Genomic DNA, 25,706 nt, shown 5'->3' with positions numbered 1-25,706 from the left:
AAGTGTCATGATGTGTATTTCACATGGTAATAAACAACGAGACGGGAGTTTCTTCAATTCTGATAGTAGTTCTTGTTTGGTTTTTATTCTTACTTACATTTTTGATTCTATTTTCTGTTATCTATGTTATTGTCATTGTATTGTTGGAAAGAATTTCACTGTACTGTTTTACACCTGTTGTATTTCACATGGTAATAAGCAACGAGAGGGGAAAGTAGCCTTCATCTTGCTAATCATTTATCAGAGACTACACATTGTTAAGCTTTCGAGAATTTACAACCAGTAATAAGTCATAAAACAAATGACCCTTGGCCAGGCGTTCTCAAAAACCTTGGTTTTATCTGTGTTAAGACTGTCTTTGACACACATTAGCAAATATTTATGTGAAATGTCTACATTAGACAAGAATAAGCCGTCTGTTTGTGTCATCAACATTATGGTGTAAACAAAGTTGTGTAAAATTGGAATAAAATGAATCTGGAACAGTTGTAAAATAGGCCTACTATTTACCCCCACCCCCGCCGGTGCGTATCACTACAACAACCAATAGAGAGGCACGCTGTTGAGAGCCTTGAAAGTAGTAGCTGCTGCGAGTGCAAGGCAAAAAGTATGCTATTACAGGCTAAAACTTTTACGAAGGTAATGGAGAAGTTTGGGTCCCGTAAAAATATTTTACATGTTCGTAGTTTCAAAGGAATACGGTCGAGGAATTGGATTTAAGGACTAACCAAACCTCTGACTAAACCGTACAACATTGTCCTTGGGTTGGAACTTTTACTATATCGGATTTTCTCGCGCTTTTCTCTAAAACTTGGGGGGAACTTCAGTGTGGCTAAAATGTCCGCATCTATGCAGCCTTTCAATGCTGCGATGTATGTGGTCGTTTTCGTACTGTTTTCCCGAATAGAACTTATACTTGGATATGATGAAAACACAAGGACGTGTCCGTCTCCGTGCACATGTGTTGGAGACCTTTTGGACTGCAGTCGGTTGAAAAGGCGTGGAATTCCTGAAAATCTTCCCGAATGGACCGTACAATTGTAAGTCAATTTAGAGAGCGTTTGTTGATTTGCCATTTAATCTTCACTGCCCATAGATACGAACAGCTATCTTAATTACCTTTCACACCTATGTTTGAAATGAGTAGTTTGATAGATATAGGTTTTAACACAGTTACAACAAGTGTATAAATGGAATGAATACTCGAATAGATACATTTATGCAGAGAATTAACGTTATGTGATTTGTTACATTGTTGCCAACTTTGTTAGGTTGTTGCTTACTGACGATTCGAAGAGAATGAAACCGTTTGGAAACAAAAGGTTATTTCACTTCACATCAACAAGAAAGGGAAATTAGTCCTAAATCCTTACTTTTTGATTCCCCGGGACTGATTTGCTGTTTGTTTAGAAAGTATTTCGCAATACGATAGGCCTCTCCATTTTACAAGGTGCGAAGGCCAGAACAGATTTTTTTTGTTGTAATTTAGAAGACGCTCTCATCCAGTGCAACTTGATACATTATTGTACTTTTTTCCGTACTGGTCCCCCGTGGGAATCGAACACACAACCCTGGCGTTTCAAGCGCCATATTCTGCCAACTGAGTATAGAGATATTTACTGAATAAAAGTTGTGTTTGTCACATTTAGAATTATATTATTGGATTTTTTTTTAAATTCGATTGTTTATCATTCCTTAGCAACATTTGGTGTTATTTAAGATAAAGGAAATTACTCTAAACATCAAGGAAATTTAGATTTTGCACTCGAACAACACTGTAATTGAAATCAAATGTATTTCTTGCAATGTCACACAGCCTACAATTCTTCCATGGGAATACCTATAGGACATGTGTGCCATACTCCTTAGGAACAAGAGGGAAGCTCAGTCTTGTGAGTAATAAAGCCAGCCGTTTTAGAAGAAAATATAACAGGGATGACCTTTACACATCAGTGTCCCATTGTCAGTCATTCTACACTAGTGAATCATTAGTTGGCCTTTTATATTAGGATTATTCCAATCACCCAGTAGGCCCAACAAGACATGCCAACATCAGTAGGCTAGTGAGTTGGTAGTACTGTTTGCTTCTGAGTTTGTTGTCAGTGCAGTGAGGTACAATCATTTCCCAACGTTATATAGTTTGGGGGCGGCAGGGTAGCCTAGTGGTTAGAGCTAGTTGGACTAGCAACCGAAAGGTTGCATAGTTCAAATCCTCGAGCTGACAAGGTATTAGTCTGTCGTTCTGCCCCTGAACAAGGCAGTTAACTCATTGTTCCTAGGCCATCAATGAAAATAAGAATTTGTTCTTAACTGACTTGCCTAGTTAAATAAAGTTTAAAATGTAAAAAATAGTTCATGGACTTTTCAACAGACTTTGGGGATTTTGGTGCTATCAGAATTTCCATGAACGAAGAGCCTAAAATGCCATCATAAACAACTCATTACAATTCATTTTGACAACTTGTTGAACCTTTTTCAGCATGTAAATATCAGGTGACATCATGATAAGGAGCTAATGCAGAATACAGATGTCCATTACACTAGGCCCTAGATGAGACCAACTGCTGAATGACAATTGTTTTCCTTTTGTTTATGGGGTGATACCATCATTGGCCTTTCCATATTATGTGAGCTCAGAAGTTCTTCAGGCCCCAGGACTATTAAGACAATAAGTACATAATGTCAAATGAAGTCATAGTCACTCCAGGCCAATCTCCCATGGTAACGACTCAAAAGGTTGTTTAACATGTATTAATAAGCAGATGTTCATAGGTCTGCCTGCCTGGCTTCCAGTCAGACTGCACCATGTTGATGTATCCTCACTACTAGCTTGTGTTTTTTCTAGTTCATATTTCACAACACAGCTAGGCTAGTTAGTCCCCTGTTAGAATGTTTGTTTGGCATTTACAAAATGTGTGCTGCCCGCTCTGGAAATTTCACATTGCCAGAAAACACAGGCACGGCCTCATAACCAAGGCAAGCCAGCCAAAAAGGGAGAAAAAAAGATCCACACGGGGAAAATTCTTTGCACTCCGGCATGCTAATTTACGAGTGTCTCTCCAGCACATCTTAAACTGCCCGGCCCTTTGTTTTCCAGCACCCGGTTATTTCTGCTGAATTAGCATCTCCAGAGCCACCGATGGTACTGATTAAGGAGCCACTGTTGGATTAGTTCGTACAAACTCTCTGAAAGAGAGAGAAAGCAAGGGAGGGAGGGAGGGAGGGGGTGAATGTGGGAGGGAAGGAGGGAGAGGCATTTAGTTTGAGCTTCAAATTTCTCGGTGAGTGAGTGAGGGGTAAAGATTTTACGATTCAAATCTAGAGGAGTTTTTGTTTTTTCCGAGTTTTTTCGGGTTTATAGCCTGGAATGTAGCGTAATATGCATTTGAGGAGGTAAGCTCTCTCAGGAGACTCACTCAACATTGCTGTATTACCAGACTATCCCATCCACAGCCAGTTCTCACCTATAAAATAACTTTACGTTTCACAGATTTACATGAGCGAGACGTGTGAGATCAAGCCATTATGTTATGGCACTTCAAAGATAAGGAGAGAAAGCGCTCTGGATTATAACGTAAGAGCTTTAGCTGGTGGGTAAGGGAATGCCTTTGTCAGCTTGGAAGTCAATGACCTATTTTCCCTTGTGATCTATATTAGTCCAAGTGCTTTAAGAACCACATCAAAGAACCAGCAGGTCTATCTTATCTCATTACTAAGAGGATGGATAGCTTGGTTTCATTCACTCTTCAGACACGGATCAATGTGTGGCGCACAGTCTAATATATACAGGCCAAAGCATATCTAGCTGTACTGATTTAATCGGGTCCACTTCTGGACCTGTAATTCTGAAGGAAGTGTAAGTGTCAGAAACCCTCAGGGCTTATCTGGACATTTTTGATACTACACCTCTCCACCTCTCCCATATGGCCCGATTAGTGGGGAAAAAAACATACAGCTGCATGTTGGGAAGGGAAAAAAGTTTCAGAGAGAGAAGTAAAACTCTTGTTGAAGAGTTGAAAAAACGATTTGCTGAAGAATAAAACCAGGGCCAGATCTAGAAAAGTGCAACAGGAGTGTTTCTGCTTGGAAACTCACTTCCCCGGCATTGTGAATAGATTACCAGTTGTTAGTTTTTTCTCCTCTCAGCTCCAGTTGATGGATTCCAGATGGGAGCAAGCCAAAAAAAGGGTCTGGCACCACAATGTTGATTGTGCGCAGCAGCGTCAATAACTCCACAGCTTTTTAACACTCTGGGCAAGGCAGGCTTCTCTAGGCCTGTTTTCCACCCCCTCTCAAAAAGGGAAAAAAATTGAATCTCTCCCTTCCATAACTTATCTGGTTGTCTGTTTTGGCTCGGTGATTCAAGAGCGGATTGGATGCGTGAGCTTGTCTGGCTGGATTTTCTCTCAATGTTTTAAAAAAGGCTGCTATGCCAAAACTAGGCCTATAGCTGGCTAGCTTTACTTTTTTTTTGCATACAGTGGTTTGTTTTGAAAATGACTCAGTTGCTATCCCACATGACTTCAGTTGGAGCTGTATAAGCTAGGCTCACTCAGACAACTTATGTCTCCTGTTTAAAAACAGAAAGGCCAGTATATGATTGGTTGTGAAGTGAACGGCCCTCCATGTTGTGTAACTTTCCTCTAACAAACGTCTTTCTTCACAGGGACCTGAGCCATAATAAATTGCAGTCGCTCGACAGCACTGTGTTTAGGAAACTGCGGCACTTAAGTGAGATGTAAGTATACTCTGTGTTCTGTACTTCCTAGAGTAAAAAACATCAGTCACAAACACTCTCCCTCCACCGCCCCTTCACACCACATGTGACAAACAACCTTTATGCCTGTATGTTTACAGAAAGCTAAACAACAATGAATTTGAGACGGTACCTGATTTGGGCCCTCATGCGGCAAACATCACCACCCTCATTCTGTAAGTATTACTTTTGAAACAACCCTCCCCCCACCAACCCACCCATCAGAGTTGTCAGTACTAGTTAACCGTGTAGAGCTGCTAATCTCCTCCCTCCTTGGTGGAAGCCCTTTTGGCTGAGTTGGTTCCCAGACTGGGTTGTCCCAGGCATGGCAGCCAGTTTGAGACAAGTCACTCACATGTCTGAAAATAAATGTCATTGTTAAAAATGGAATCGCCAGAGGTGGTTCCAGCGTTTCCATAAATGTTGATCTGGGATCTGTAAGATTAGACTTCTCTGTCCGTCCATCTCATTTCCGTTATAGATAGTCTGTATCTACTTAGGTGCTTCTACACCTGCATTGCTTGCTGTTTATGGTTTTAGGCTGGGTTTCTGTACAGCCCTCTGTGACATCAGCTGATGTAAGAAGGGCTTTATAAATCATTTTGATTGATTGATTGATTGATTGTATGAGTAGTGTGGCATTTCATCCATCTGGAGGTTGAGTGTTTGTATACACTCCTAGTAGGATGGCCCCAGAACATGATGGAGCAATGTGGGGCTTTCATGTGTTTTCAAAGACAAATAGACCCTTTCCCCCGGCACAATGTTTCACAAAATCAATGGATATGACGTTTTTTCCCCAACAAGAATGCATCCATTTCAAAAACTAGAATAGGCATATTCCTCATCAAGCTTGAACTTGACAAGCAGTAACACCAGAGAAAGAAGCCTAAGGGGTTTCAGACGTCGGCTATTAGTCAATTTGTCTTCAGACTTTAAGGTGTATAGCCTATAGGCCACAGATGTGGCTGGCAGTATTACCTGGAACTAAAGCAAAATACAGTGCCCCAGGGTATGTTTGATTTGGTTTGATTTGATATGGTTGGATTTCCAATAGGGCTGATTCATTTATGAACTTATGAACATTATTGTTTTGAGAACATTCAGAGGTTTTAGGAGTTGTACAATAGTATTCCCCTCTACTCTCAAATCTCCACTCAAGGTGCATATTTAGTTGATGCTTCTTATTAAAACATATAATGTATGAATAGGAGAACAATTCCAATAGATTTCACCATTGAAAGCAATGTTCCAAAGTATGTCAGAATGATCAATTCATACTTTCTTACCACAACGTGTGTTCATTTGTGTCTGTGGGTGCTTGCGTAGTATTCCCAGTTGCATTGCTTAGTGTCTACTCGGCAACTAAAATCTCTGGGGGGGGGGGGGGTTTAAATACAAAATTCCTCTTCCCCCCCGCTCTCTTACTTTTTGTTGCTGGTATTGGCATCATTGATGGAGAATATGTGTGTGGTATTTCCTATTGGAGAAAGAACAGAGTTTTGAGAAGCCATCAGATGACTTATTTTTCAGACTGGCGCCTGTAATGAGAAGCAGGGCTGCTGCGTTAGCTGGGGCGGCTCAGGCACACATCAGACACTATATTAAACACTACACCAGCATCTGACCCAAATTGCTAATAGCACAGTTAACACATCATCACAACATTGTTCCTGTACATTGTCAGGTTGCAGTAGGACCGCATCAACTACAGTGCTATAACTGTCTGAAGGGAAACATGGTTGAACGATGAGAGAAAGAGTTATAATGTTCGTTTCATACAGGGTTTTCAAACCCTGATCCTCGAGTACCCCCCAACAGTACACATTTCTGTTGTAGCCCTGTACAAAAACACCTGATTCTTGCTAATTGAGGGCTTGATGATTAGTTGACCAGTTGAATCAGGTGTGTTTGTCCAGGGTTACAATACAAATGTGTACTGTTGGGTGTACTTGAGAACCAGGGTTGGGAAACACTGTTTTAGTAGATATTAGGTTATTACAGTATTGAGTTACAAAGTCACAATGTTTGTTGCCAAGAGCTTTGTAAGCAAGACATCCAAGTATATCTGTCAGCTTAGTTAGCCACAGAAGAAAGGATGAATTGGTAGATAAGCAGAATATGAAACTCTTTCCAGTTCCAACTCAGTTACCTTTTCCATACACAGAGATTCCATCAAACCGTCTTCTCCAAATACCTAATCAGCCCTGGAATCACCAGATAATTTGTAGAGCCCACCAAACTCAACGAGAGGTGGTTTTACAGCAATCTGGTTAAAGCACCCACCCCCTACCATAAATTCCTGGGAAATTGTTCAATTAATTAAGATGATCACAACTCAATTACTACCAGCTGCAGGGTTATTGACGTTTGTTTTTATTCTGGGCTGTGGGGTCAAGGAAGTTGACGAGAGCTGCCGCTATGTCTGCCTGGCTGTTTGAATAAGTGGCATTCGATACCCCGGGGCTTTTTTTTCATTACTCCCCTCCCAGGCCAGAGAAATGGAGGAAGGGGAAGAACATCTCCAGTATGTGCGAATGGAAGGAAAAATCAGACTGTACTAAATGGAGAGAAAAAGGGGGTTTCAGGATTATCGGGCCTCCGTTGTTGATTCCATCTTATTGCGTTATTAAAAAGTGTTGCTGCCTTTGGGGTAACTTGTTTGCGTATGTGTGTATCTGACTGACAGCGGCCTCTGCGGTTTAGCTATAATTTATGTGGATTTTTAAAATTCTTTAAGGAATATTTCTGTTGCAGCGTCAGCTGTCTATAATAGTCTGACACTGTCGTCTTGTTTATGTAGGTCATATTTCTTCAGATAAACACATTCGGCATGTGAAGGCAACACAGCCCAAAAATATGGAGTAGATTTGCTCGAAAACTGACAAATTATACAGAGGTGTAATTCAAATTTAGATGTGCTGCTGTGTCGTCTTATTTTTTTCATTTTAGCTTTTTTTGACTGATATCAATCAAATTCCCTAGAGTACACTTTAATGAGTCCGGCAGCACATTTCAGCTGATCTAAGATCAGCTCAGCAATAATGTAGGGTACACCGCCTTCTATTCACATAGTTATTAAGTTGCCTACTATACCCAAAGGCTTGGAGTTTCCTCAAATTGGGGCACATGCATGTGCTACCTGATTCATTTAATGAATAAACAAAGCACCGTTTTATAGATGCTTTAAATTTCCCTGGTCATACGTTTCAATGTGTGTTCAAATGAGAAGCTAAAACCTGAAGAGGCCCAAACGAGAATGACAGGCAGATCTTGAAACTATTAACCCAACGGTGCATAGTAACCTTATTTGCGAGAAAATTGGTTAAACAAATTTGAAGTGTGTGCCGTCCGAATGGACAATGCCCCTGCTTATTTGTCCGTGGAGTTGGCCCGACGGGTAGAGATCAACAGATAAGCACTTGGAACTCTCCTGTACACAGCATTTAGGTTGGCCTTTCAAAAGCTCTCATTAGATCTCTGGGCAGATGTTAGGGAGTAGAGAGAGATGGAGAGAAACTGTTTTGTTGAATGGACCGTAGCCAAGTTCTCCTCCACGTCTATCTCTGCAGGCCTCAAATGCACAGTCTCAGTTGATATCACAGTCCTCATCTGCCACAATGTTTAAGGTTAGAGTTGGCTGGGTGTTGAGATTCTGTTGTATGTTGTACTTACAGGTTAATACAACTGGGTTCAATTAATTGCTCAGTGGTCTCTGAGATTCAAGCAAGTGTAGCCATAACAGCTCCTGTAGGTCCCCATGTAGCCTATCTTTCTGTCTATCTGGAGAGGGCTGGCCTCTGCTGTGTGTAGTTCATGTTTTGCCAGATGGTCTTGACCACTTCCTTCAAAATAGGGGTCCTCATGAGGGTTATAAAAGGCATTGACTTGTGTGGTCTTTGTACTTCCCAAGACATGACTCTTGTATGGATTCTTATGCTCCTCATGGGTCATGTCAAGTTTTTAAAGCCACGGAGAGGCTCATTTGTAGCAGCACTGTTTTGGTTGAAGTGGGAAGTGTGTCAGAGAGTAAGCATTAACAACATCAGCTTGGGACACCATGTTGTATTTGGGGCTTCTCCGATGGAGGGGCTGCTAATTCTCCACAACTTAGCTGAGGGTTAGCATCACAAGCAGCTGAATGGAATCTTGGATGTATCTGGCCCATTTGCACTCAAACAAACAAGGTTTGTTCGTATATGAGTTGTCTGGTCTCCACAGCTGGCCAGATGTTTACTGTGGGGGGAAGGGAGAGCGTGTTGGGGTACAAAGACCAGGGACTCATCATCATCACCACCACATCACACCTCCCTCCAGCTGACAGGCCCCAGGGTCAGTCTGTCTTTTGTAGAGGAACATGGACTGAGCAGCCAGCGTTGACAGTTGCTTTTCAACTGCCCCCTCCCCTCAAAATATCCAGGGCTCCACAAAACTGGAAATACAGGTTCTTTCTATTTTTCTCGCCAACCTTTCTTCTCCTCTTCTCTCAGCGACCAGTCAGGGGAACATGAAAACCCAGGCCCAGGTGGTGTGTGCCCCTTTTGTTTGGGACCACAGAGGCCGTGGTGCGTGGAAAGCTCTTTGCAAATCTGCACACAAAAGGCTGGCTTGTACCCTTTTTACTGCGGGTGGTGTGGTGTGCTGCACTGCACCTAGCTCAGCCTGTGGCTGTTGCCTAAACTGTGTTAAAAAAATGAAATAAAACCATTTTTAGGCAGTGACTGAGTGTTTAAGAAGAAAAAAGGGGGATTTAGTTTCAGCCTCCCAGAACCTACCCTCTACCCCCACCCTCAGCCCCACACTCTACCCCCACGCCCAGCCCCACACTCTACCCCCACCCTCAGCCCCACACTCTGCCCCCACACTCTACCCCCACCCTCAGCCCCACACTCTACCCCCACCCTCAGCCCCACACTCTGCCTCCACACTCTACCCCCACCCTCAGCCCCACACTCTGCCTCCACACTCTACCCCCACCCTCAGCCCCACACTCTGCCCCCACACTCTACCCCCACGCCCAGCCCCACACTCTACCCCCACCCTCAGCCCCACACTCTGCCCCCACCCTCAGCCCCACACTCTGCCCCCACACTCTACCCCCACGCCCAGCCCCACACTCTACCCCACCCTCAGCCCCACACTCTACCCCCACCCTCAGCCCCACACTCTACCCCCACCCTCAGCCCCACACTCTGCCCCCATACTCTACCCCCATGCCCAGCCCCACACTCTACCCCACCCTCAGCCCCACACTCTGCCCCCCACACTCTACCCCCACGCCCAGCCCCACACTCTACCCCCACCCTCAGCCCCACACTCTGCCCCCACATTCTACCCCCACGCCCAGCCCCACACTCTACCCCCACCCTCAGCCCCACACTCTACCCCCCACACTCTACCCCCACGCCCAGCCCCACACTCTACCCCCACCCTCAGCCCCACACTCTGCCCCCACCCTCAGCCCCACACTCTGCCCCCACACTCTACCCCACGCCCAGCCCCACACTCTACCCCCACCCTCAGCCCCCACCCTCAGCCCCACACTCTACCCCCACCCTCAGCCCCACACTCTGCCTCCACACTCTACCCCCCACCCTCAGCCCCACACTCTACCCCCCACCCTCAGCCCCACACTCTGCCTCCACACTCTACCCCCACGCCCAGCCCCACACTCTACCCCCACCCTCAGCCCCACACTCTGCCCCCACGCCCAGCCCCACACTCTACCCCCACCCTCAGCCCCACACTCTGCCCCCACATTCTACCCCCACGCCCAGCCCCACACTCTACCCCCACCCTCAGCCCCACACTCTGCCCCCACACTCTACCCCACGCCCAGCCCCACACTCTACCCCACCCTCAGCCCCACACTCTGCCCCCACCCTCAGCCCCACACTCCTCCCCACACCCTCAGCCCCACCCTCAGCCCCCACCCCCCACCCTCAGCCCCACACTCCTCCACCCCCCCACCCTCAGCCCCACACTCTGCCTCCACACTCTACCCCCACCCCCTCAGCCCCACACTCTGCCTCCACACTCTACCCAGCCCCACGCCCTGCCCCACACTCTACCCCCACCCTCAGCCCCACACTCTGCCCACCGCACTCTACCCCCACGCCCAGCCCCACACTCTACCCCCACCCTCAGCCCCACACTCTGCCCCCACACTCTACCCCCCACGCCCAGCTCCACACTCTACCCCCACCCTCAGTCCCACACTCAGCCCCACACTCTACCCCCACCCTCAGCCCCACACTCTGCCCCCACACTCTACCCCCACGCCCAGCCCCACACTCTACCCCCGCCCTCAGCCCCACACTCTGCCCCCACACTCTACCCCCACGCCCAGCCCCACACTCTACCCCCACCCTCAGCCCCACACTCTACCCTCACCCTCAGCTCCACACTCTTACAGTCGGTTGGCATAGAACCAAGCGTTGAGTCTTGGCCTTGCCGGAGGCTAGGCAGAGGGACGTGCTGTGGCAGGTTCTACCCCTAAGTGCCCCAGACACCCCATTAGCCTCTCCTTCCTGGGCCTCTATCCATATATCCTCCTGGTACTGCCTTTGTTCCAGGTTGGACTGACTGTCAGACACACTCGTCTGTTTTCCTCTGTATGTTTTGGTGGTAAGGCTGCCAAGGGGTGTCACTGTCTCAACGTGGGGAGCCTAGTCATAAGAGAGGTATGGATGGCAGATTTAGGGAAATGTGTGGAAAATGACTGCTCTGTCCAAGTCAAAGATCCCACTTTCTGAGGCTTTATGATGGACTGAGAAGCTACGTTGCCACTGTGCTCAATTTCTCGCTTGATTGTATCTTCAGTGCTGTTTTAGTCTCGCTTTGGCCAGGCGTACAGAGGAGCTGAGTCAGTTTGAGACTTTGTGTCTGGCTCTCGACTTGTGCTGGTTCCGTGTGTCCGTTTCATTGTTGTTTTCTTATTGGCAGCTTCTTGATGGGTGCTAGTGTTCACATAAAGCAGTACTTCTCAGCCATGTCAATGTCCATCCATTTCTCCAAAGGGCTGTATGTTGACATGTGCATTGCATGCATGCACAGTATAGGGAAAACGCGAACACTTTGGTCAGTATCAGGAAAATGCACAAAAAAGATGTATCATAAAGAAGATCACATTAAGAACTGATGCATTAATACAAGTTATATATATATATATTTTTTTTTTTGGGGGGGGGGTTGTTGTTATGTTAGCCTTGCAATTAATCCTGAAACGGGGCCTGCAGTTTGTGTATTAGAGGGAATTCCTACTCCTTTCCCTCACTCTCCCTTTCTCTACCCGTCGAGGCCCATACACAAAGACGGCTCTGTACAGACACTGTTTATAACTAAGCAGTCCCTGCACTGCAATTTAGGAGGCGTGCAGCTCAGGAAATTGCCAGCCTCTGCTGAGGCATGCTTTAACTGAGGGAATGGTATTCATCAGCCAAGTAATTGGCAGGTTATTTTTTTAAATACCTTGTTAGTAATTACCTTATAAACAAAATAACACAGCACTAAACCAAACGGCTGTTTTGACCTGTTGAGATGAGTAGTGACATTGGTTAGCCTTAGTATTGCCCCATCCTCCCCCCTTTCCTAGACAACAAGGGAACTGTGGTCTTTTTCATGGTTCAGGGAGAGACTCAATGTTCTAGGAAAAATGTCTAATAACATAATAATAATGGAAAAACGGGTAGTGAGGGTCGAAGGGAAATGCTCGGGTGAGGTTGGTCATTTATTTAATACCGCCCGCTAATTGACTGCTCTGAGTGTTTGTATGTCTGGAAACGTTAGACTGGTGACCCGCGTTGTTAAAATACACCATATTTTCTATCGTTCATTGGAGCCGTTCAATCTGTGTTTTCAGAGCAAACAACAGGATCACGCAGATCTCTCTGGAGCAGCTGAGGCCCCTGCAAGGCCTGGAGACCCTGGACCTCAGCAATAACAGCATAGTGGATATCAAGGCTGACTCCTTCCCTGCGCTGCCTCTCAAGAACCTGTGAGTCTGTCCATTTGGACTTTTTAACTAAAATGCACGGTTAAATTCCGTCCAAGAATACGATATAAGTGTTTGGATCAAATAGTAACATTTTGGTGGAACTACAACATTCTTTGGTCATTTTTCCTCTTTGGAATTAATTATATGATCAATATCACATTATGTATTTTCTTCTCCTCTAGTATCATGAACAACAACCGCATTTCCACCCTGGAGACGGGCTGTTTTGTCAACCTGTCCAGCACTCTGCAGGTCCTCAGGCTCAACCGCAACCGCCTCTCAACCATCCCTGCCAAGATCTTCCAGCTCCCCAACCTCCAGCACCTGTAAGTGACAATTGCTCTTTGAGCGCTGTTGGGGTTGACCACAAACTATACTATGACCGCTCTTTGAACGGATGTGTAACGGTCCACGACTTTTCGCTACTCTTTGATGTTTCTCTGACTGCTCTGTGAACTTCCTGAAAACACATTGTGACGGCACTTATTGACAGTGCGTTGACGTCTCTAACCACTCTTTGACCACTCTTCCAACAGTCATTGACATCTTCTTGGCTTCTCTTGGATGAATTAGATTCCTTTTCAACCTCACTTCTTGAGTTGAGTGAACTCTTATTCCTACCCTGCATATATGATGCTGCGGTTCTCTTACGGTCTGGTTGTGGTCCAACCTTGCAGGGAGCTGAACAGGAATCGGGTGCGCAGGGTGGAGGGCCTGACGTTCCACGGTCTGCACTCCCTGCGCTCGCTGAAGATCCAGAGGAACGGTATCAGCCGCCTGATGGACGGAGCCTTCTGGGGCCTCAGTAACATGGAGGTCCTGTAAGTAACTGTCCTCTGTGACAAGAAAATGCGTCTTCCTTTACTAGTGTACATTGGTGGATTTAACAGCATATATCTGGTTGAAAGTGTCTGCATACCATCTTTGGATACGTATTTGCAGCTATATGTCCAGACAACGATAGTTGACTATAGCCTATACAGTGTGGGATCAGTCCAGGCCAGCATACGTCTTCATCTCTGTCTGTCTGTGTGTGTCTATATGTCTATATGTTGATGACTGACCTCTTTTTGTATGTCTCTGTGTGTCCCTGCAGGCAGCTGGACTACAACAACCTGACGGAGGTGAGTAAGGGCTGGCTGTACGGCCTGCTGACTCTGCAGCAGCTCCACCTGGGCCACAACGCCATCAGCCGGATCCAGCCCGACGCCTGGGAGTTCTGCCAGAAACTCAGCGAGCTGTGAGTGATCCTTTTTTTTTTCTTTTCTTCTTCTCCCTCCCTCTCTTTTTCCCTCTTACTTTCTCTCCTATTCACACTGTGAACTCCCAACACCTCTCTCTTTCTCTCTCTCCTTTGCTCTCCCCACCTTCCTCGCAGTTTCCAACTCTCCACCCCCCCACACACACATCCTCTCTTCCTCCACCCCTAGTGCCCAGTGCCAACACCAATGCAGGGCTCCTGACAAAATATTACTCCCCCACTTCACCCCCGCCACTATAGCCCCCTTCCTTTAATGCCTCGCCACGTCTATAGGGGAGAAAGGGGGGAGAAGGAGGGAGGGATTTCACAACCAGAGTGTCTGCTACCACAAGTGGCGGCAGCAACATATTGTTTCCTTTGTTGTTAACTTTGTTTATGGCACTGGCCAATTACTATGTCCGCCATGTTTTTTTTACTAGCGACTGTTGTTTCTGAGAGGGGAGAGGTTGTTTTTCCATTTCTCTTATCAAGTGAGCCTGAGCGTTAAACAAATTGCCAGTTGACTGATCTTTTTTCTCCCACTCTTTGGTAAATAGCCTTCTTCCTGGTTTGTTAGTTTTTTCGTCTGATGTTTGCATTTGAGGATTTCTAGTACAAAGTTAATACTTTTTATACTGTCTGCATTAGAGGTCGACCGATTATGATTTTTCAATACCGATACCGACTTTGGAGGACAAAAAAGCCGATACCGATTAATCGGCCGATTTATATAATAAAAAAAAAATATATATACATTTTTGTAGTAATGACAATTGCAACAATACTAAATGAAAACTTTTATTTTAACTTAATATAATACATATTATGGGCTTTTGGATGGGTGTTTTTAGGTGATTCCACAGGTTGGTGGTATTTTTTGATTTAGCCGTTGCTGACCCCATGCTTACATCTTTATCACAAATAAGACACCTTGCCAATTCCATGTAATAGTCCCACACTGCTTTTCTCTGCCATCTGTAAAACACACACAGCTATGAAGTGACATTTTTTAAAATTTTACCTTTATTTAACTGGGCAAGTCAGTTAAGAACAAATTCTTATTTTCAATGACGGCCTAGGAACAGTGGGTTAACTGCCTGTTCAAGTGCAGAACGACAGATTTGTACCTTCGTCAGCTCGGGGGTTTGAACTTGCAACTTTCCGGTTACTAGTCCAATGCTCTTACCACTAGGCTACCCTGCCGCCCCAATGACACTGAAGAGTCTGCTTAGGAGACAAATACTCTCAACTGTTTGAATAAAAATAGAGTTTAAGTTACCTGTGATGAATGTTGAAAACAAAAACTGTAATTTCTATATGCAGGAAATCCTATTTTAATAATGGACATGGTAAGAATTGACTACCAAAGTGCGAGTCATAATTCCCATGACATCTTCTAGCAAAATCTGAAAAGCGGTTCCTTCATTCATTTATTCCATAGGATATTTTTAGATTCACTTAAAATAAGGTCTGCGTTTCGTGTAGGCTTACACCACTTTGCCAATTTTATAACTGTGTGGATATCCATAGGACAAGATAACTGTGATCAATATTGGCTAAATATAAACAAAGATCATTTTCTTTGTAGAGTGGATTTATGAAAATACTTTGACAAACGTTACCTTATTCTAGTGAGATTTACACGGGTATCAAAACGCAGAGGCGGTTTAAGCCTGCACGAAACACAGACCTTATTTGAAGTAGATCAAGACATTCTCTAAGGAAGACATGAACAGAGGCGGTTTAAGCACGAAACACAGACCTTATTTGAAGTAGATCAAGACATTCTCTATGGAAGACATGAACAGTAAAATAACGAAGGAACCGCTTTCAAGTTCAGCAGCAAGTTATTAAAGGAATTATAACGCGTCGACTATTTCTCTAAACCATATACCTTCAACTATTACGAGCCTGCTGCTGCCTACCACCCCTCAGTCAGACTGCTCTATCAAATATCAAATCATAGACTTAACTATAATAAACACACAGAAATACGAGCCTTAGGTCAAATCTGGAAACTATCACCTCGAAAACAAAACATTTATTCCGTTCCGTATTTTATCTAACGGGTGGCATCCATGAGTGTAAATATTCCTGTTACATTGCACAACCTTCAATGTTATGTCATAATTACGTAAAATCCTGGCAAATTAGATCGCAAAGAGCCAGGCGGCCCAACGGTTGCATATACCCTGACTCTGCGTGCAATGAACGAAAGAGAAGTGACACAATTTTACCTGGTTAATATTGCCTGCTAACCTGGATTTCTTTTAGCTAAATATGCAGGTTTGAAAATATATACTTGTGTATTGATTTTAAGAAAGGCATTGATGTTTATGGTTAAGTACACATTGGAGCAACGACAGTCGTTGATTGATTGTTTTTTATAAGATAAGTTTAATGCTAGCTAGCAACTTACCTTGGCTTACTGCATTCGCGTAACAGGCAGGCTCCTCGTGAGGCAGGTGGTTAGAGCGTTGGACTAGTTAACTGTAAGGTTGCAAGATTGGATCCCCCGAGCCGACAAGGTAAAAATCTGTCGTTCTGCCTCGTTCCTAGGCCGTCATTGAAAATAAGAATGTGTTCTTAACTGACTTGCCTAGTTAAATAAAGATTAAATAAAAGGTGTAAAAAAATGTATTTTTAAAAAAACTGATTGTTATGAAAACTTGAAATCGACCCTAATTAATCGGCCATTCCGATTAATCGGTCGACCTCTAGTCTGCATACGGTTAAACAAAGTAGACCAGCTGTGCAAGGTACAATCTAACAAGGTTTTTACCTTATTGGTAATTCATAGATTAATCTGGCTATAGTTGGTGCACGTTCCTAGTGATCTGAGGCCAGTTTATCCTCTACCTCAACTGTTTATTTCTACCCCCCCCCCCTTTCCATTTGCCCTGGGGGTATGAACTGTGTGATGCTGATGTTCCTTCTCTCTCCACCCGACAGGGACATCTCGTCCAACCACTTGACAAGACTGGAGGAGTCCAGCTTTGTGGGCCTCAGCCTGCTTGACGAACTCCACATCGGGAACAACCGTGTGAGCTTCATCGCAGACGGAGCCTTCCGAGGACTCTCCCACCTACAGATGCTGTAAGTTTGAATAAGGATGTCTAAACTCAATTTCAGTGAATTACTTGTCAGAGATGACAGCTCTATTGTATAATGTGCCGAAGCATTAAATTATTATTTTCAACGTCCCACTGGCAGTGAGTGCATTAGCCATGGTTAATATCTCTAATCCTGGCTAGAGTTTTCCCTGATGTTGTTTGAGAAGCCTCAAGGCTCATGGGAGTTTAGGGATGAACTCGATTTAAACTCCTCATCAGCCTACACTTAAAAATATATATATATTTTACCCTTTTTTCATGATATCCAATTGGTAGTTACAGTCTTGTCCCATTGATGCAACTCCTTACGGACTCAGCTGCACCAATGTGTTGGGAGGTAACACCATACAGCTGGCAACCGAACTCAGCGTGCATGCGCCATGCCTGCCACAGGGAGTCGCTAGAGCACAATGGCCAGCTGCAACACAGCCTGGGATCGAACCCAGGTCTGTAGTGATCTCTCTGGCGCTGCGATGCAGTGCTCCACTTGGGAGGCCCCATCAGCCTACACTTTATCATTGCTTTGTGTTCTATAAGAGAAGCCCTATTTCACTTCTATGAGAGTACATTAGCAGCTAGCTAACTTCTCAGATGCTGCCTGCTTGTTGCATTTCGCCCCCTGTCCCTCTCCACACTCATCGAGGCGTGAGTGTAAATATTCCCGCCTTGTTTGTTTTCGGGATGTGGAATAGATGAACGTACTGCCTGTGGTTTCTCCCCAGACATAACCTCAACAAGTCAGCAGAGTGAGACTGAGTCCACCGCTCCACCCCCCCCATCCCCGTCCCCCCGTCTCCAGACCGGCTCCATAACATTGCCCTGGTCCCTCTCTTAAATGGAACCAAATGTTAACTGTGCGTGAAAGGTCAGCAGAGGGCAGGTATGTAGGTTGGTGGACGGGGAGTTGGGGTGGCTTAGAGGGCTTTACCCCCCAGCCTCTCTCCCCAACCCGCTCCTCTACCCTCTCCACCCCTCTTCAACCCCAATAATTTGTAACCAGGCATGCAGAGGAGGAAACTAGCTGTTTGAAAGTATTTAGAGACTTGAGAGTGAAGGAGCGGGGGAAGGGCGACGACATCCAGCAAATCTCTTTAGCAGACATGATGTACTGCTGTGTGCACATGACATTCAGTTAGGTTAAAAGATATTTCGGATTTTTCAAAACCCTTTGATATATAGTTAAAATGTTATTTACCCCAGCCATAAAACCCATGACTAAAAACGTATAATTTTTCACTAAATTAAGAAGAACCAACGTGTGGGTTTGAGTTCCTCCCTGTTAAACACGCTGCATTGCATGTGAAGCAGTGTTATGCTGCGAGACACGGAGAAACCATCGCAAACATTTAAAAAGCCCCAAAGTTTGCGAGAAACATCCTCCAGTGATGGGACCAATTTGAATACAAATGTAAAGACTTTGACTTCTTTCTCATCCTTCAGACGAAATGCAAAGCCGCACCAAGGTTTGCTAAGACTATAATGAGTGCAGTTGTTTTCTGGGTGTGGATTTTTACAATGTGGTTTGTTTTTTGTTTTTTGTTGAAATAGAGATCTGCAGAACAACGAAATCTCCTGGACCATTGAAGATATGAACGGACCATTTTCTGCTCTGGACAAACTGAGGAAACTGTGAGTAGGCTTGACTTTACCATGGCGTTGTCTTCTAACCTGTTAGTTTCCAGAAGATAGATTAGAAACTATAAAATGGACCATGAGAACGGATTTTAACTGGAAGCATTTTCTTATCTTAATATAAATTGCTGTATTTGAATGAAAACTCAAATATCCTTTTCTCAGGTTCCTTCAAGGAAATCAAATCCGCTCGGTGACCAAGAAGTCATTCTCTGGCCTGGACACACTGGAGCACCTGTGAGTTGACCTCAAATCAATATCCTCATACGTCTGTCTCAACTGTCCTAAAGCTGTAAACTAAATATGGGAGAATCCATAACCATGAGAAACAAAGCCTGTTAGTGAGAACCACATGACCTTATTGTCTCTGCTTCTTGTCCTTGCTTCTTGTCCACACTTTGATGAAAAACAGAGCTGTCTGGTATTCACCATCTCCATATGTTGGGAGACTATTGATCACTAACTGCTTAGGCATTGCGAGAGGAGTGTTTGTGTGCGCCTGTGTGTTCGTGCTTGCATGTGTGCTGGTTTCTGTGTGTACAAGTGTGTGTGTGTGTACATCTGTGTGTGTGTATTTCTATCTGTGAAACAGCTGCATTTGATTGTAATTAACTTTTTTCCCCAGTCGTGTCTGAGCTCAAAGGAGCCGAAGTCGGGCCCCTCTTGATTAACAAAGCACGGTGCTGCCCATATTTCTATTGTTCTCAAGACCTTTTCTTCCCTCCCTCTCTCTGATGATTGAAGTGTTAGCAGTCTTCCTCCAGATAGGCCTAGATGGAGGGGAAAGTTTGCCATCTTTCTGTGTAAAGATACATCCGTTCTCCCCTCTTTCCCCCCCTTCTCAGAGATTTGAGTAACAACGCGATCATGTCGGTCCAAGGGAACGCCTTTGTGCAGATGAAGAAGCTTGAGGAACTGTAAGTATCCCTTGGTTCAGTCACACTGTATTCATATTATACAATGCCAATAGACCAGAGTCACTGTTCTGGACTAACTGAGGAAAGGAAGAATCCTCCATAGACAATTACTTCAAAAGCACCTATACTCATAAAAGTGATTATCTTAAAATGTAACAACTTTGTGCTGGGTCTTTCTTGTGATTCCTGGCTCTAATGCAGTACCTTCTCCCTCCCAGGCACCTGAACACATCCAGCCTGCTGTGTGACTGCCAGCTCAAGTGGTTTCCTCTGTGGGTGGCGGAGCAGGCCTTCCTGCCCTACGTGAACGCCAGCTGTGCCCATCCCCTGATGCTGAAGGGCAAGAGCGTGTTCACCGTCAGACAGGAGGACTTTGTGTGTGGTGAGTGTGACTGACACACACACACACACACACACACAGCCTCTTAATGTAGCTCTTGTTAAAAACAGCCATTTAGCCGTGACAGGTTTTCCATTTTATGAACTGACCCAGATTGTTCTATATTTTCCTTCAACTCATGGACACTCTGATGGAGCCAGCGTAGTAATGGAACCATGTGGAAACTCAGTGAGTTAACAGCTTGGCTGGGTGGAGTCAGAGAGAGCAGGGAGAAAATAAATCATTGTTGAGGAATTTCTGGGATCAGTTTCTTTAAGTAATGACTACTATTAGAGCTGAGGTGCTTTGCCTTCGGAGCTTTCAACATTTCTCATTTCTCTTGGCGCATAAAATAGTATAATTTCCATATTTAAGCTGTTTGTGGACCATCACGGTTTTAACAAAAACTGGTTAGCCCCAAAATGAATGTCAGTTTGAGTTAGCCCCATTCACATCAAATGGAAACTAATGTTTTTCCCCTCTTGTCTTCCAACCAGACGACTTCCCCAATCCTCAGATCACGGTGCAACCTGAGACCCAGTCGGCCATCAAAAGCACCAACGTCACCTTCGTGTGCTCGGCGGCCAGCTCCAGCGACTCACCCATGACCTTTGCCTGGAAGAAGGACAATGAGGTCCTGAATGACGCTGAAATCCACAACCAGGCACACCTCAGAGCCCAGGGAGGAGGCCAAGGCCGTGAAACAGAGGTTACAGAGTACACCACCACACTGCAGCTACGCAGTGTAGAGTTCACCAGCGAGGGGAAGTACCAGTGTGTCATCTCAAACCACTTTGGTTCCTCCTACTCCACCAAGGCCAAGCTCACTGTCAACAGTAAGTTAAATAACCTACTGGTATTGATTTGACTAGTGAAAGGAATTGTATAATATCTGTAGATTATAGGAACACCTGTAATTACAAAAGTACAATGATTCATGTTTTGCTTTAGCTTGAGATTGAGAATCAGTGGTAGACTTTGTAAGTGCATGAAGAGGTCAACTGTGCAAAAGTCGGACTCAGCCGCACCAATGTGTCGGAGGAAACGCCGTACAGCTGGCAACCGAACTCAGCGTGCATGTGCCAGGCCTGCCACAAGGAGTCGCTAGAGCGCAATAGAACCAAGGCCATCGCGGCCGGCCAAACCCTCACGACGCTGAGCCAATTGTGTGCTGCCTCATGTGTGTTGAAACTATACTTTCAGTTCCTGTTGATACTATGTTCCAGTCTTACTTCTGCTGGCACATGATAGCAATAGGAGGAAGAAGGATTGGGAAACTAACTCCAAATAACAATAAGCTGAACTCCTCCTAGCAGAGACATCTGTGTATTAGCAACTATTAATTATCAGCTTATATGGTATTAAAGTTAAGGGACATCACCCTGGGCGGGGTGATCCTCAGTAGGGGGGTGAATACTCCAGATTGCAATCATTATTAAACAAACTAACCTCTGATCAAAGTTTCCTGGGGTCACTTGTGTGCACATAGGGCAGAATTCCCTTACACTGGTTATTTCAAGAGTTTTGTCTTTCTTAGTATAACTCTCAGCATGATAAACTATGACGAACCAGTGCACAAGTACACTGCAAGTATCATCTTGGAGTGCCTTAAGAACATATAAGGAATCTCATTATGACTGACATTGCAAAACCTTGTAACTATCATGTTGCTCTTGAAGTGGTGGTGCAGTTAGATGTCAAATAAAATGTCCATCCCTTTTGTCCCTCCAGTGCTTCCGTCCTTCACCAAGATGCCCATGGACCTGAGTATCCGGGCCGGTGCCACAGCCAGACTGGAGTGTGCCGCCGTGGGTCACCCGTCTCCACAGATCGCCTGGCAGAAAGACGGGGGCACAGACTTCCCCGCCGCCCGGGAGCGTCGTATGCACGTGATGCCCGAGGACGATGTGTTCTTCATCGTGGATGTGAAGACAGAGGACATCGGGTTGTACAGCTGCACCGCCCAGAATACCGCCGGAGCCATATCAGCTAACGCTACGCTAACTGTGCTAGGTGAGAATTGTTCTTTCTATTTTCACCTGCTGTCAAAGAACTTTGCATTTGTCTGTGTGTGCCTCTTCATTTTGTCACAGATCAATTTAATTTCATGGTATTCCATAAGTTTTTAAAATGACGTATAAATCAGGCGTTTTGGGACTGTAAGACAACTGACATTCCCCCTTACCCCATTCTCCTCCAGAAACGCCCTCCTTCCTGCGCCCTCTCATGGACCGCACCGTGGCCAAAGGGGAGACTGCGGTCCTCCAGTGTATCGCCGGCGGCAGCCCTTCCCCCAGGCTCAACTGGACCAAAGACGACAACCCCCTTGTGGTCACAGAGCGCCACTTTTTCGCCGCCGGCAACCAGCTGCTCATAATCGTGGACGCAGCGGAGGACGACGCCGGGATGTACACGTGCGAGATGTCCAACACGCTGGGCACCCAGCGGGGCAACGTGCGCCTAGCCGTACTGCCCAACCCCAACTGTGACGTGGGGGTGGGCGCCTCGGGAGGCGTAGGCTCGGACGAGGACGGCTGGACCACGGTGGGCATCGTCATCATTGCGGTGGTGTGCTGCGTGGTGGGCACCTCGCTGGTCTGGGTGGTCATCATCTACCATACGCGTCGGCGCAACGAGGACTGCAGCGTCACCAACACAGGTGAGGAGAGGGTGCCATTCTATTTTGTCAGCACGGAACTGGTTTTGAAGAGTTCAGTACTTGCATGCCCATGTTGCCTCCTCCTTCAAACATAAAATTACATTTTTGGGGGAGCTTGAGTTTTGGGCTCCAGCTCCACATACTTTGGCTGGCATGTTGTTAAAACCACACCTTTTACGAATGCTTTGAAATGAATCAGTGACAGACCATTGCCTTGAACAGATTATTATTGGGCATTGTATTTCTCTATGGAAACATTTCTGACACTTTTCCCTCCCTGGTGTTTTCCCTGCAGACGAGACCAACCTGCCTGCAGACATCCCCAGCTACCTGTCCTCTCAGGGCACGCTGGCCGACAGACAAGATGGCTATGTCCCCTCAGAGAGTGGCAGTGGCAACCACCAGTTCATGGCTTCCTCCATGATTGGATTCTACATGCAGCCTAAAGACATGAATGGTAGGAGAGCAGCTATTTCATTGGAAATGCATGGGGACTTTTATGTCATGAATATGTGCATTAGATCAGTCAACTGTACTCTGAGCATTTTTCTATATGTATTGTTTCACCTGAATACATATTGGAATAGTGTCAGTAATTTGAGGCAAGTACCAATGCGTTACTAATATGTCATGTGACTCGTACAGGTCTGTGTCAGCTGGACACGGGAAGTGAAGCGGACATGGAGGCGGCCATAGATCCCCTGCTCTGCCATTACCAAGGACCCATCAGCTCTCTCCTCAGGAGAGGCAACATGTACACCGAAGAATCCTCAGAGGCTTTCACAGGTTGGTGCAACAGATAGATATATATATTTTTAAATTGTAGCATTATAAATATTTTTCCCTAAATTAAACAATAACAATAATGTGTTGCTGTCATACTGATCTGATTTACCATGGCTCACTGTAACTTCTTCCCCCCTCCGTACAGGCTGTGCTATGGACCAGCGGCCCATCTGCATAGATTCCTACAGTGGCAGCCTGACCAGCTCCAAGAGGAGGAACTACTATCCATGTGGCGGGGCCCTCCAGGACCCATTTGACCACGGGAGCCCCAGTGTGCTGATGCAGATGCCCAACGGCAGCAGCTTCCACGGGCCACACCACCTACAGGGCGAAGGCCCCCCCTCCATGGACGAGGGAGATGGAAGCGAGTACGGCCGACCTCGCGAGACGAGGCTCTCCTCCTCCAACACATTTATGGGTACGTCTGAGAAAATTTCTCTGTATGGATTTGGGTCAAGTCAAGCACATTTTAAGTCCACTCAGAAAATAAATTAACTCAATTACTAAGTGATTTATTGAATATTAATTTTCTTGACAACTAGCACAACATGTGAATGTCTCAGGCCTTACCCTGTATCTCCCTCCATCCTTCTCTCTCGCAGGAACGTTTGGGAAAGCCCCATGGAGGCCTCAACAGGAATTATACCCCGGATTTGGACCACCGCCACTGGCCCTGCACAACAGCATGATGCTCCACGAGAATCCCTACGCAGCCCTGGACACAGACTCGGAACGCGAGGAAGACAAGAACAGCGTCCAGTCAAAGAATTCTAAATCGGAATCGGAAAAGAGCGGCAATAATATCTATGAGAAACCATATGATCTCCACAGGACTGCTACTAGTCAGCAAGGTCGATTGAGCACATAACTGAATATGTGTGTTCAAACAAACTGACATTCCTTTGAGTTTTTCTTCACAATGAGGATGACCAAAAACAAAAATGCTACCTCAGTGAATGGACACTTTCTCAATGATGGACACTGCAAATGTGCAACGCTTGAATGTAAAAGGATAATGCATTGTGCCTGCAAAAGGCTGAAAAATTATATGAGGAGATATTAACAGCGAGGACTGTTCTTTTTTTAAGAAAAATGGGAAACATCTTCAATTGAAGATAGATATTGAATGTATATACTTTTTTATACAAAGTTTATTATATTTTGTAAATTAAGTGTAAAAATAGAATCCATTATTTTTGCTGTCCTTTTTCCTGTAAATGAGTATTTTGTGTTGTGCGACCGACCACGCCAGTTCAGTTATTCTAGCTTTTGTTTTGCTTTGAGTTAAGCACCCCTTTGCACATACCTATACATAATAAAACACCATAACATGTGCTGCTACGTACATTAAAAGTACTGTGACTCCTTCCTATCTTTAAATGGCTGTACCATGCACAGACACCACTGTTCTGTAATAGGGGACGAAGAGAATCGAGGTAGAAGAGAGTATTGCTGAAGCCGGGGATGAGAAGGGGGGGGTTTGACATAGAGCGTGGCTTTTCCGAGCAGAACCACAGACCGCCAAGGACGGCTTGCGCCTGCCATGAGGCCCCCCACCATGCTGCCCAAATAGAATCCAACAAGTGTATGCTGAGAAAGTGTGTGTGCGTGTGTATACGTTTGGCATTTGTCTGTGTGTGTGGGAAGTTCAGGGCTAGCTTCTTCAGTCTTTGGCTCAGTGTAGACTCAGTACCCTGGAGACATTCGATGGAAGGCTAAATTAGTGAAGACATGTCAAGGAAAGGAACAGTCACATGAGGTCTCTGCAACTGTTGGAGCTGGCCGTCTGGTCTGGTCCTGCTCTCTCCCAACCAGCCAGTCACAGGGCTCCCCTCTCCCCCTCTTTGGGCCTTCGTCTCTGGGAAGGAGGGTGGGGGTTGCTGCTCTTGCTGTATTCAGCACATGGAAGCTTTTCACCAGATGAGTCACTCCCCAAGCCTGTCCCCTTCTGGCTTTTTCACATCTTGGGTTTGTTTTTTCAGGCCTCTCCTTTTCAACATGGAGGAAAAAGGTGTGCTTGTCCGCTAGCTGTTGAAACTTGCCCTTGGAAATTGTCTTGCGGGCTCTCTCACTGCCACATTGGAGATGTGTGTATAAAATGGATGATTCACTGAGGGGATGGTGGTGCCAGTATTTTGAGGTGGGCTTATAGAAAGACGCCTTACTAAGGGGATTCAGTTCAGCCGTCCACTTCATCTGTCAATCTTCCAATGTGGAATATATTACAA

General features: G+C 45.5%; 1 protein-coding gene across 1 annotated transcript; it reads left to right on the top strand.

Moving 5' to 3' along the window:
- The first annotated feature begins 580 nt into the window (after window positions 1–580).
- On the top strand, window positions 581–24,834 carry LOC115119114 (leucine-rich repeats and immunoglobulin-like domains protein 3). The gene is made up of 19 exons (XM_029647857.2): window positions 581–1,040; window positions 4,667–4,738; window positions 4,858–4,932; window positions 12,618–12,752; window positions 12,935–13,078; window positions 13,430–13,573; window positions 13,849–13,992; window positions 16,945–17,088; window positions 18,654–18,734; window positions 18,903–18,974; window positions 19,583–19,654; window positions 19,873–20,036; window positions 20,531–20,869; window positions 21,765–22,046; window positions 22,234–22,692; window positions 22,988–23,149; window positions 23,338–23,478; window positions 23,624–23,896; window positions 24,081–24,834. Exons 1-19 carry the CDS (start codon window positions 838–840, stop codon window positions 24,344–24,346), a joined length of 3,372 nt encoding a protein of 1,123 aa, XP_029503717.2. The 5' UTR covers window positions 581–837; the 3' UTR covers window positions 24,347–24,834.
- The last annotated feature ends 872 nt before the right edge of the window (window positions 24,835–25,706 follow it).

The sequence above is a fragment of the Oncorhynchus nerka genome, linkage group LG23 (assembly GCF_034236695.1).
Source record: "Oncorhynchus nerka isolate Pitt River linkage group LG23, Oner_Uvic_2.0, whole genome shotgun sequence".
Classification (NCBI taxonomy): Eukaryota; Metazoa; Chordata; class Actinopteri; order Salmoniformes; family Salmonidae; genus Oncorhynchus; species Oncorhynchus nerka.
This window is presented reverse-complemented; position numbering and strand designations above follow the sequence as displayed.

Excerpts from the sequence above, each read along its gene's own strand:
- LOC115119114 (XM_029647857.2), top strand. The coding sequence starts at position 838 with ATGTCCGCATCTATGCAGCCTTTCAATGCTGCGATGTATGTGGTCGTT. Across the intron at positions 13,574-13,848 it reads CTCAGTAACATGGAGGTCCT|GCAGCTGGACTACAACAACC; the intron begins GTAAGTAACTGT and ends GTGTCCCTGCAG. Across the intron at positions 23,479-23,623 it reads ATCCTCAGAGGCTTTCACAG|GCTGTGCTATGGACCAGCGG; the intron begins GTTGGTGCAACA and ends CCCTCCGTACAG.